General features: G+C 44.4%; 1 protein-coding gene across 1 annotated transcript; it reads right to left on the reverse strand.

Moving 5' to 3' along the window:
* Nucleotides 1-6,723: 6,723 nt before the first annotated feature.
* On the reverse strand, nt 6,724-11,385 carry T265_15118 (hypothetical protein; the record flags this gene model as incomplete). Its single annotated transcript, XM_009176673.1, has 2 exons — nt 6,724-7,278; nt 11,272-11,385. Coding segments are annotated over 2 exons (669 nt in total), but the record flags the coding sequence as incomplete, so codon positions are not given.
* Nucleotides 11,386-12,553: the final 1,168 nt, after the last annotated feature.

Here is a 12,553-nt window from a genome sequence, read left to right on the forward strand (position 1 = left end):
ATGATTCTTGGAACGTTATGTTCACCTCATGACGACGGACATCTTCTTCCGATAAGGATTTTTTTCTAGGAAGTAACCCAAGCGTCTAGGAGGTGCTTCTCCGTCAAATTTTCTCGCAAAGTAAACAATCCTACCGGAACGGAAATTAAGAGGCTCTTCTGTTCTCCAATGGATCGATTTTCTCTCCAAGAAAAAACAGCAAGCTGGAAGTGATTGATGTCACAAAAATATCCTCTCCTTGTTGACTGAATTCTAATCAGTTTGATCAAAAGATTATCGAGGTTGAATAGAAATCACTTTTCTTGAACGTGCGCGACTGAAACATGGAGTATTGTTAGTCGGACAAGGACGATGGATGATCCAGTGCACGGTAAATCGATATCTGTCAAGGTTTTAAGTGATATCAGAGTCACGTTGTTGGACTAATATATTTCCTCCTGATACTTTGTCATTCTCATATCACCACACCATCTTAAGTTTTCTCAAACGCGTATACTCATTAAGGTGAAAATCCCTGGACAAACGGTGATTTCCCACTGAATGCTCAAAACGATGCACGAGAAACGTAAAAAGAACTGAAACTCCGTAATATCCACAGATAAAGCATTCAATACGGTCTTTGTAATCTTTCCCTCTCACGAGGACGCTGCTCCTTTTTGAAAGAGAGAGCTCAGTTTTTTCAAAAATGGAAGAAATGTGTCAGAATCTTGATTGCTGTCTACCATACGGGGTAATCTCGGAGCACCCTCGTCATACAAACACAGTGAATTAGCAGAGGCGGAAGCTATTCATACATCTAGTTCAGACCTCAGTGATGAATCATACTGAGGACTGGTGATTTTGGTAGGGTCAGCATAAATCATTGGCCAAAATAATGTGCCAGAACGTCATCCGTTGGTATACCCATGGCGCTGACCAAATAATTCATTCAGAGAGTGGAGACGGTGTCGTCTGGACCTATCCTTCAAGGCACTGGCACACTGAAAGCTTGATGCTGTTGTGCTGTCATTGATGCCTACTGAAACAAGTCCACTCGACCAGCCAACACGATATGGCATCGCAACTCTAGGGGGAGTCCAACTTGGTCATGATGCTTCTCATTTGGCGTCTGGATCTTCAACGATCTGCCAAAAATGTTCTGTAACGACAAATTTTACTCTGTCCTGAAGGGATTCCAGATGCCGTAAGGACCCTTGGCTACAGCCGCATTTGACTATATAGCCTTTGAACCCATTATAGGTTACCAACAACACGCAGATCACGCTTGGATGCACACCACAGATACGCAGATACGATGCCACAGAAAGACGCCTAAGAGTCTTTTTGTGCCTATCAGCACTCAGTTACAACCTGAGAATTCTAGCCATCTTGTCTACCTGCACCTTTTGATTTGAGGTCATCTCAATACAAGACAAAAAGTCGATACATTGTAAACTCTCTTTCCCCCTCCTGCTCCAAGCGTAAGTCAGAATACAGAGAAATCTAGAACAGCTTTGTGATCAAACCGGATAGGTTGGTCAAGCGACTGCTTATTTTAGCCAACGACAAATGATGCTGTTGATATATATTTTACCCAGTCTGTGGAACCAGCTTTCCTGTTAAGGAGTGAAAACAACTGAACTATGAATTTGATGGTTACTGTCGTAATGTATGCAAATAAAAGGACAGTAGCACGCGCACGGAGAACATTGAACACTGTGTTAGTGAGTGCGCGGGATTAATTCAGTTACAAGGTCACGTTGCGAACCAACCATACTTGCGTATTAGTGTGGATACCAGCGAGATGAGAGGTGGCCGTCGTGGGTAGCTGGATGATGTCCAAAGAAACGGGCAAATTGGAACTATGGTGTGGAAGAATGAGCGTACGAAACCACAACAGATAGTCCACTTTATTGGACGATTGACTACAGAAGACAACCTAGGGTTTGAGGACCTCGCAAGGATGCCCTTCCTTCAGTCAGCTCATCAGAGAGACTGGTCTGAGTTTCCACTTGTCGGGAAGGTCAGATTCCTTAAAATAGCCTCAGAACGCTCGGAACCTACTGAGATTCCAAAACACCATCAAAATCTCAATAGGGAAGCTGGCGAGGATCCAGACCAGTCAATCAATCAATCGATTCAGCAAAAGCTGATGCATGTTCAGGCACACCACAGAAGCACGACTGGCTGCGATCAGTGTTCAGGCATTTCAAAGAAGCATGGTCGATGTTGGTGGGTGTTATCTAAACGCCTGCCAGACAACCTGGATCGAAAAGTTTCCTTTCAATAGCCGTTGTAACTTTTGCACTCGCGCGTACTCGCTTGTTGCAATAAATCTGTTGTGTTCTTTGTCAGTGAGACTTTTCCGGCGCTAAGGCACTTGAGCGGGAACAACAGTCAGATATAACACTAATTCTGAGCTCAGTTCGTAGTACAGAAGAAGGATGAATATGACGGAGGCAGGATAATGTTGATGACTCTGCAGCTGATTTACGGGCGTAACGATGGATACTACTGATAAACCATTCAAGTAGTCTATGACTAGTGGCCTAGCTCCACCCAGCATCTGACGGAAGGTGAAGTTTATTTCGGAGATTGTGAAACTGCTTTGCATTGCATAGTCAATGAATATTCAGCGAAGTTCAAGAGGACACGTGAGAATGTTTAGCCTTTAAAGACTATGTGCAAATGAGTTGTTCACTTTCCTGCCTATTGACTTGTAACTGCTTAGTCCGTGTTTGCTAGTAAATGGTTTCACATCGAAGAGCTTTCTTCATCTCACATACAAGCATTTGTCACACGGGAAAGCAAAATAACACGGCTGGTTGCGAAGGTGGCATTAACTAAACCTGTCTTGTCAAAAGTTTACGTCATCAAGGATGACAATATAGTGACAGGCCTCTATCGAACGCATTCAATACCCGCATTAACGTTCAACGCAACCCAAAAAAACATACCAGTGCCTAGCTACCGGTGTGCGGTTTTTCGACAAGCAGGGTATATGTCTACTGGCCATTTCGTTTCCTAAGTAAAGTAATTCAATATACTGAGGAGTCGGGAAGCACCGTATACACAAGCGTCTAGCCAATGTTGATAGGGGAGTCCACATCAGGTGACAGGTAACGAGATCACTCGATGTTCTTCCATGTTGTTTTGGCTTTCCCATCTTCACTGAAGCCAACGACTTTACTGAAAATGACTGAGGCTCTTCTTTGGGAGTGTTTCTGGGAAAGGGATAGATAGCACTGACGAGGTTAACAACAGGGGTCTCATTTAACTTTTTCCATACCACACAGAACACTTCCATGTTTGTCGCTTTTCTTGGAGGGGGGATGTTAACCTGCTCTGTCATATACTACTCACATTCCAACCGAATGAGTTCAGTGGTTCGGTTTCTATCGAATTATCGAGTCTAGTCACCCCCGAGCTGTACACCTCAGTCTATGAATTTTTGTTTGTTTATCTTCGGAAACGAAAGGACACTGTGGCGATTCCACGTGACCCCAATACAAACAGGAGAGTTCTGCCAAGTTTTGATATAGTTCGTAGTACAGAAGAAGGATGAATATGACGGAGGCAGGATAATGTTGATGACTCTGCAGCTGATTTACGGGCGTAACGATGGATACTACTGATAAACCATTCAAGTAGTCTATGACTAGTGGCCTAGCTCCACCCAGCATCTGACGGAAGGTGAAGTTTATTTCGGAGATTGTGAAACTGCTTTGCATTGCATAGTCAATGAATATTCAGCGAAGTTCAAGAGGACACGTGAGAATGTTTAGCTTTTAAAGACTATGTGCAAATGAGTTGTTCACTTTCCTGCCTATTGACTTGTAACTGCTTAGTCCGTGTTTGCTAGTAAATGGTTTCACATCGAAGAGCTTTCTTCATCTCACATACAAGCATTTGTCACACGGGAAAGCAAAATAACACGGCTGGTTGCGAAGGTGGCATTAACTAAACCTGTCTTGTCAAAAGTTTACGTCATCAAGGATGACAATATAGTGACAGGCCTCTATCGAACGCATTCAATACCCGCATTAACGTTCAACGCAACCCAAAAAAACATACCAGTGCCTAGCTACCGGTGTGCGGTTTTTCGACAAGCAGGGTATATGTCTACTGGCCATTTCGTTTCCTAAGTAAAGTAATTCAATATACTGAGGAGTCGGGAAGCACCGTATACACAAGCGTCTAGCCAATGTTGATAGGGGAGTCCACATCAGGTGACAGGTAACGAGGTCACTCGATGTTCTTCCATGTTGTTTTGGCTTTCCCATCTTCACTGAAGCCAACGACTTTACTGAAAATGACTAAGGCTCTTCTTTGGGAGTGTTTCTGGGAAAGGGATAGATAGCACTGACGAGGTTAACAACAGGGGTCTCATTTAACTTTTTCCATACCACACAGAACACTTCCATGTTTGTCGCTTTTCTTGGAGGGGGGATGTTAACCTGCTCTGTCATATACTACTCGCATTCCAACCGAATGAGTTCAGTGGTTCGGTTTCTATCGAATTATCGAGTCTAGTCACTCCCGAGCTGTGCACCTCAGTCTATGAATTTTTGTTTGTTTATCTTCGGAAACGAAAGGACACTGTGGCGATTCCACGTGACCCCAATACAAACAGGAGAGTTCTGCCAAGTTTTGATATTGTCGATGACCTGAATCAATATCACGTGGAGACGATGTGTGCAACCGGGTGCGTTGTGAACGAGTAAACAGTTGATCAATGACGTTCACGAGTCTTTCGCCACAGACTTAGTGGCGAATTAATCGCTTGAATGCGTTCCTGTGGATTGGAAGGACCCATCCCCGTTGAAGAGACAAATATCTGTTTGAAATGCACGAAGACTTAAATGTTTGTGTTAAGTTTGTTTTACTGGAGTCATGCAGAACTAGGAGAGGTGAAAAAAATCAAAACCAGGTTTACAATAACGCTCACTCAGAAAGCAGATGAAAATCGATCGCAGTGGCTTACCGGTGTCACTGAGGGAAACGGCATGATTAAATCAGACGCGGCTGTTGTTACCGAATCGGAATTTCCTGCCACAGCAGGGTCAGCCTTCAATTTATTGGAGCTCAAATCTAGCATGCCAGGAGTGTATAGATCCGGCGAATCGACAGGTTTTGTGTTCTGATTTGTTGGTGTGTTGGGTGGAGGAAATGAGCCTGTTTGTACGCCTGAGATCTGGGAAAACAAAACACAGAATAAAGAGCCAAATAACCTTGTGTTTCACTCTCAGGAGAGCTCGTGAGGACTCAGTGGTTGGGCCGGCAACTTACTGACCAGAGGATCCGTTGTTCGAAACCGATCCCGGCATCTCGACTGCTCCTGTCTAGGTTTGCGCAACCTGATAGTATCTCTGCTTCCTTCAGGTAGCATGGCAGCTAGACAGCGAAAGGGTTTTACAACTGAAACTTTTTTGTGTTTAAAATTGGCGTGAAACTTCAATCTGATAGTGTTATCTCGATTGACAACGAAACGTCTGCAAGCTAGTTTCCAAGCTTGGTGGGCAGGTCAGTGCCCACTTGATCAATCATCGAGGTGCAGCTTTTTCAAGTGTTCATTTTGCTTCGTTTTCATGTCTAACGTCCAGACAAACAACAGCTTGAAATGAGGGACTCAGTGCTTCCGAATACTATTCCTTTTAATTACCGAGTACTAATAGATGGAAGTCGCTAAATTCGATTGTTTAAAATGGGATCTTGGCACCTGGTTGCACGTCTGCTCAGGAAATCACGCCATTTTAACTTCTGGGCACCGTAGATGAGTTCTGCAGATATATTAAGTTCGTTAGAAAAATCCATTATATGTTGGGAGCTTAATTCCAACATTCCTGGGGTTTGTCGCAGTTTGTGAAATTTCACCACCAGGTCTGGAAAAGGGCTGGCTGCCAAGCCGGTCTTTTTCCCCTGGCACGTCAGTTGTCGAGACCTTTCAGGAGCAGGTTGTATCGCTATGATGTGTGGGAAATCCCATCAGCCCAAAGGGCCATAGACGGAGATCTTCCCTACAGCTTTGCGTATCCGCCGCGCAGTAGGCTGTCATTAGCACCGTAAACCCTGTGAGAAAGCCCAGCGCTGCGACGTCGCACCGACCAATCACCTGTGAGCAACTCGCTGCGCGTACAAGGCCACGTCAATATGATTGGACCATGTCCTACTTGGGCCGTTCGCACCACAGACTTCACCTTGTCCAGTAAACATTCATGTATGTAGCCACACTTCTCCTGATTTCCGCACACTACGATAAATCTCCGCTAAAAGGGCGCAAGCTGGGGGCCCATTGGCCGCGAAATGCTCTTAACTGCAAAACCTTTGCGAGTAGAATAAAAAATTTTGACCCAAGATGTTGTAATTTGTTTGTGCTCACACCAAAAATTATCCTAATCTAATTTCATATTTTCGCAGGTGACCAAATTTGATTGTCCATTGAAGCAATCATACCCCTGGTGGAGAAGGTCTGGTGGTCTGGTCTAGCACTGTTGAGACCTCCGGATGCCTAAATGGGGCTCAAAAGTTCGGACACGTACTCCGAACTCAGTTGCCAGTCTCTTTTCGTTCATCAGGGTTAAATCGCGAAAGTTGCATCTCATTGTGCGAATACTGAGCATCTGCAAGCTGATATTAGTGTCACTAGTCTCAAACACATCAAGCGGAATGGGGTAATCACAGTAAGTCCTCGAAAGGCAGTGATCTCGAAAACAAGAGGAATAGTTAGAAATGAAGCTTACTCACAATAGCTGATAAGAGAGGATGACCAGCGATCGAATATGCAGCTTCAGTTGTTTGGAGAGGTGTGGATTTACCCTGAAACGACTGTGGGAACAGCATCGCAGGACTCAGTGTATTGCACAGAGACGAGATAGCGATAGGAGGAAGCATTGCGTTTACGAAGATATTTGGTAAAGCCGAATCTTTATCGAATTTCGCGGCTTGTTGTGAATATAAGTCACTTTGACCAGAGGATTCTGATATTCCTGGACAGGGTCGCACAGGAGGTCCAGTTGAAGATGTTGAAGGCCCTTCCAAGGGCGTCAAAGGTAGAAGTGGTCTCAGTCTGTTGCGTTTCAACTGTTTTGAGGCATTCAGACTCGTCCTGATTTGGGACCTTTTGATATTCCTTCGGTGAAGTTTCAATTGCGCCCGTATTTTCAACCGAATTTGTTTTGAGTCGAACTGAGGGAATTCACGGCGACAAGCGTGCTCAATTTGGCTCAGTATGGAACGAGGTTGTTGCGTGATAGGCAGTCGATGATCGAGTTGATCTTGTGTTAGGCGGCGGACAAACAGCTAAAGCAGGGACGAATGGATAAGGGTGAGGAAAATTGACCTAGTCCTACCTCTGCACATGTACCAGACACAATTTCCAATTTTTCGCAGGTTCGTTTCGGCCAGTAACGTATGAGTCTGTCAAAACCGCTACTCACAATTTTAACTCATTAGTAACTACCGTTCATGATGATTAAACCCAAGGTTCCGTTCGTCTTTAGTAAACAACCTCATGAGTGATCGCATGGAACAAAGTAGACATATAATTGCACCATGTGGCCTAGTCTGCCTACTATTCTGTTAAAGGTAAACTGCACTTTACAGCTTTTGTTATACTGCCAAGAAACCGTCGAAAACACACATTGGTTGTGAGGATCAGGAACCAGAATCAGCTGAGGCAGTTCTGGTCCTACACAGAGTCCATGACAATACTCTCAAGTGTCGTTACTTCGGTTCACACATTGTGGATGTGTGCCTGAACATAAAGGACGAAACGTTTGGGTATCGTCGGTGCTACTCGCCTTCGAGGATGGAGACCGGGTGATCTTCACAGTGCCCGGTTGGAGACGCTATAAGATATGACTGCCAACCTATGTCAGTGGCGATCTCGTTGTCAGTCTCTATCCAGATTGCCTGAATGAGTATTTGGAGGTGTAGGCACATCAGAATGATTGTAGTAAGACAGTCTCTTCCCCATCTACCTTTATTCTTTTCTTCACAATAAGGTTTTTGTACGGCAGCGAAGCTTTTGTGTTAAACACTGGTTGTCAGTGGTTGATGATGGTGATGATGATGATGATTCGGATGATGATGATGATGATGTTGATGATGATGATGGTGATGATGATGATGATGATAAGTATCTCTCTTCATCTGACTGACCACACGTTTTCCTGGGAAGTTTCTATTCTTGGAGTCTCAAAGATTCAATTTCTTGTCTCTTTTTATCGCATACAAAATTCTTTTTTGTAAGGAAAGAGTTTTATTCGTGCCTTTTAACGCACTGCGGTACTAAGCTTACTTTTCTGTAGTGACTTGCTCTACAACACGACCAAAGCGTTGTGCATGACATTCACAAGTGTCATACTTCTTGTTCCCCGGTACACCTCCAGTACACCAGACTTTTTTGGGCTTCTCTGAGATTCTCTTATACAAGGACCATTATATATCGGCAGTGCAACTCTGTCATACTGGTAGTATGGTAATGGATACCACTATAGGAACTTCAGACGGATACTCAGCACTGATCAAGTCGGCTAGTCATAAGAATTTCCACTGATTGGCTCTCTGACTGCCTTAAAACCCAATCAACCTGGTAATTTACCCACTTAGCCTGACGAAGACTTTGTGTCAAAAGCGAAACGTTGCCTAGCAGTAAATCCACCGATTGTTTACCAACCCTCTCTGAAAGGATACGTATTTGCTTCCGCCGAGAGATGTAGGCATATGCAGGTTAACTACAACGCAGACACAGGCATACAGATGGATTCATACCTGTTTCATATTATCCACACCAGACCAGTCACATGAACTCAGGTTCACCAGGTAATACTGCGCACCCGACGTGTTCTAAAGCTGTTGCACCAACTTTAGCTTGTGAGGGCCTGTCGTACGGCGACACTCATTTTGCGTATCCTTCGCCTCGCTGTTGAATGACCTCATATTTGGTCAAAAACATGCGTTAGATGATCTAGAAGTAATCCCAAAAGTGCGTGAGCAAACTGGTTGATGCCTGTCCAGCGTAGTGGCAATATATTCCCAATCCAGCTGATGTGTAGTACGTGTAGCGCAAAACACTCGCCAAACTGTGTGCAAAATCTGCTCAACGTTCATGTACACAACTTAACAATAGTTCCGGAGGGGGTTTCCACACCTGTGCCAAGCCAGAAATCTGAAGTCATTGACACCTCTCTTGTCCCTCGGTCGACCATTCCAAATCGTGTTACTGTGGACTTTTTCGCCTTATCACTTTTATCGCCCTATCACTAGCCTGCAAGAACAGTGAACTATATAGCGCAATCAGGTAGGATGATTCAAATTGGTCGAACCAAACGTAAGAGTCGCACGTTTTTGTAAAAGTAGGCACGCTGTCTGGTGTTACCTATGTGCATACAGTCGTGAAAGGCAGGTGAACTTTGAATGTTGATCCACCCTTGCAAATTTCCAACACGGTATCACACGTTAGGTAGGCCTGGAGAGCAGCGTGAATGGATGACGGTCAAACACCGCTAAAGTTCAAAAATGCCTATCAAGAAAGCAGTCTGTTTGTCACCTTGATTTTTTATTCCTGGGATGGATGGGTGGAATAAAACATTTGAACAAATAAGTTTCCAGTAGCTTGTCCGAAAATACCGATGTATGATGCGAACTTTTCAGGTGAAAATAGAAAGCGCCACTGAGTGTATAAACTTACTACTTACTAGACAGGTGAGTGGTGTGAGTGGTGAATCCGACTGCAAACGCTGAAGGTTTGTGAGTGGTGAATCCGACTGCAAACGCTGCCGTTTCCTTTATTTGAGATCCAATGCGTACAGTCCAGACTTTATGCTATTTTTCGTTCTCAAACTACCAATTTAGTATGATCCAAACACAGTTTTATTTGTTGGTAATTGATCGGGTGGCAGTTGATCTGTTTTCCGCGCGTTGCAACTGATTTGCAGAAATCTCATCGCCATTCGAGGATACACCGTAAGTGCGCTGTCGGGTGCACCGCTGATGAAATGTCTGCAAATCAGTTGCCAGACTCGGAGAACAGATCAGCAGCCATCTGATCAATTACAAATGAGTGCACCCGAGCTGCCAATATTCCAACACATCACCAACGGTTTTATTTATGATCAGGATATCTAATACCAGTTAAGCTGAAACTGAACTGGAGGTCGCCGTAATTTCGACCATGAACCGATGAGCTTGGGATTCAGCTGATTTCATAGCTGAGTCCGAGATGTGAAATGATTATCGAGTGACCGATCGGCGACCGAAATTCCGTTGGGTGCGCTGTTGATATCGATCCGTCTGTCCGCTTTTCATTGGTCATAACATATCACCTACACGCTTTGCTTTCATTTGTCAGCAAGTGTAAGCGCAAAGCGGGCGCGCACAGATGGTTTGCTCAGCTGGGATACAGTGTGGCTTAACACGATGAGCGTAGTTTAGAATTTAACGTTGACTAGAAAGACAACGTCCAACGATGTCGGTAATTAGTTACAACTCAAAAGTGGTCCGACCATGCAGGTTAACTTGACGATCGATCGGTATATGTGGACAGCGCAGAAGACCGTAAATTGTCGATCAGCCAATCAGAAACACAACTTGGCTAGTTATTTGCTTTGACATTAGTTGGTAGACAGAACTGCACTTCCTAATATTAGGACAGATTAACATAGTTTCTGAGCCATATAGTTTTAGCGTGCGATCAACTTCGGATCGTCTCGTGATCCTCATCGTTGAACAGCTACCACAGTTGTGATAAGTTTTGCTAACCCGTTCACAATATGTTCGGAACCACCAGTTCACGGTCGCTAAGTTGTGTGCCCACCTCTACATTGACTAATAGAGAGTGATCATCTCCCTCCTTGCACTCCACTGATGTCGTCTCCTCGACCGGTGAGGGGACGTTTGCGAGCTGCCATGCTCGGCAAATGGACCAATGGACACCTGATCAACCACCAGTAAGCGCACTAGCTACCAACACATTGACACAGTGACATCCTTCTGGAAGTGTTGCCCAAATGAAGTATCACCTAGAAGTTTTCTATCAATGATATCACTCGAAGGCGACCGTTCCACACACAGACAAACTTACCACAGGTATAGGGATGGTTAGGTGTGTCATTTGATCAACTTTGGAAAGTAGTCAGGAATCCAAACGCTGCACCTTGTGAATAAATCATACTAAATGCGGTAAGGCAAACTCAGTTATGAAATGTCCAGACGGAACAACCGAGGGAAACATCAAGTAATGGACAGTTCAAATCGCTAATCTGCCTCTAGACGGGATTTGAAAAAAATTACCCCAAATTCCAACTCGTTTGGAGTGGGTCTACGCTTCGCAGTCCTTGAAGTTTCTGCAACCTCGTTCACGGTTAACGAATCAGCAGAGCCATAAAGTGTTTGTATTCCTTCCTCCTCACGAATAACTGTCTGCTGGTGGAAGTCACAGTGGGGGGAGCCAATCTTACCGTTAGGTCTAATGGTTCATTCCTCGTTTCAAATGACGATTTGTGTACGTCCTGGGGATGCTGAAAGAAGATAAAAAAAAGTCCAGTTTACCAAATAGCGTGGATAAATTTGCCGAGGAAGTGTTACAATTTTGTTACTTTTAATGGAGGCTTGTTACGAAATAAGAGAACTGTAGAGGTAATCTTGAAGGGGTTCATGGCTGCATGTCCAAGATTAGCTTCAATCACCCTTACTTTATTCTCCCCCAATGTGTATAGTTCTAGAAGGTTCGAACTGCGAGGTCGTGTTCTGGATTCTCATGCAAATCAGACTTTTGACAGACGACCTTTAACTGAAGGGAGTATTTTGCGAACCGATCATGGCTTTCATGTAAAGTCTGTCCTGTCTTTGAGCTTCAGAGAGCGCAGTGGGCAAGGCGCGAACATACTGAATAGAAGGTCTGAGGTTCGAACACAACCTCGGTATCTAGATCAATTCTATCTAGGTTTGGGCAGCTTGGCATTATCTCAGCCCTCGTGGCATGACAACTCGGCACCGGAAGGGCACTACAGTTGAACAGTTATTAGCCTCGATTGAGGAGGCTATCGTAAACATGCTTCAGCTTCGTTCAGAATCGCACACGGTCCAATGTCAGGGTGTTCATATCACGACAAAAGCTTTCTGAGTCGTGGACGCTGAAGAGAGCATTCGTGAACAGAACATATCTATTCAAGAACATCACATCTCATTGGTGGGTCATAAAGAAAACCACATATGACGAAATGTATTAGTTTTTTAAAACGTATCCGGAATCAGCCCTTTCAGCACACGTCATAACGTTTTAGTAATTCTATCCTGATTGATTAAAATAAAGCGCGAAGTTCAGTGAACAGCTGCCCCAGTGAGAATCTTTGTAATCTGAGCTTTCCGGCTTAAATTCGGGGTGTGGTAAAAACGATTTTTTAACAATATTTTGCGCCTCATAACAACAGTTACTTACCATGAGAATCTTTCCAAGTTCCTTTGTAGCGCCCGTCCAGAATACACTTAGAACAGATAGCTCTGGCTGGATCAACTGCAGCAATTTGAACTGTCCAGCCCTTGGCACGTTTGCACCCGTAAGGCCGGCCTGTCA

This window comes from Opisthorchis viverrini, assembly GCF_000715545.1.
Source record: "Opisthorchis viverrini unplaced genomic scaffold opera_v5_362, whole genome shotgun sequence".
Taxonomy (NCBI): Eukaryota; Metazoa; Platyhelminthes; class Trematoda; order Opisthorchiida; family Opisthorchiidae; genus Opisthorchis; species Opisthorchis viverrini.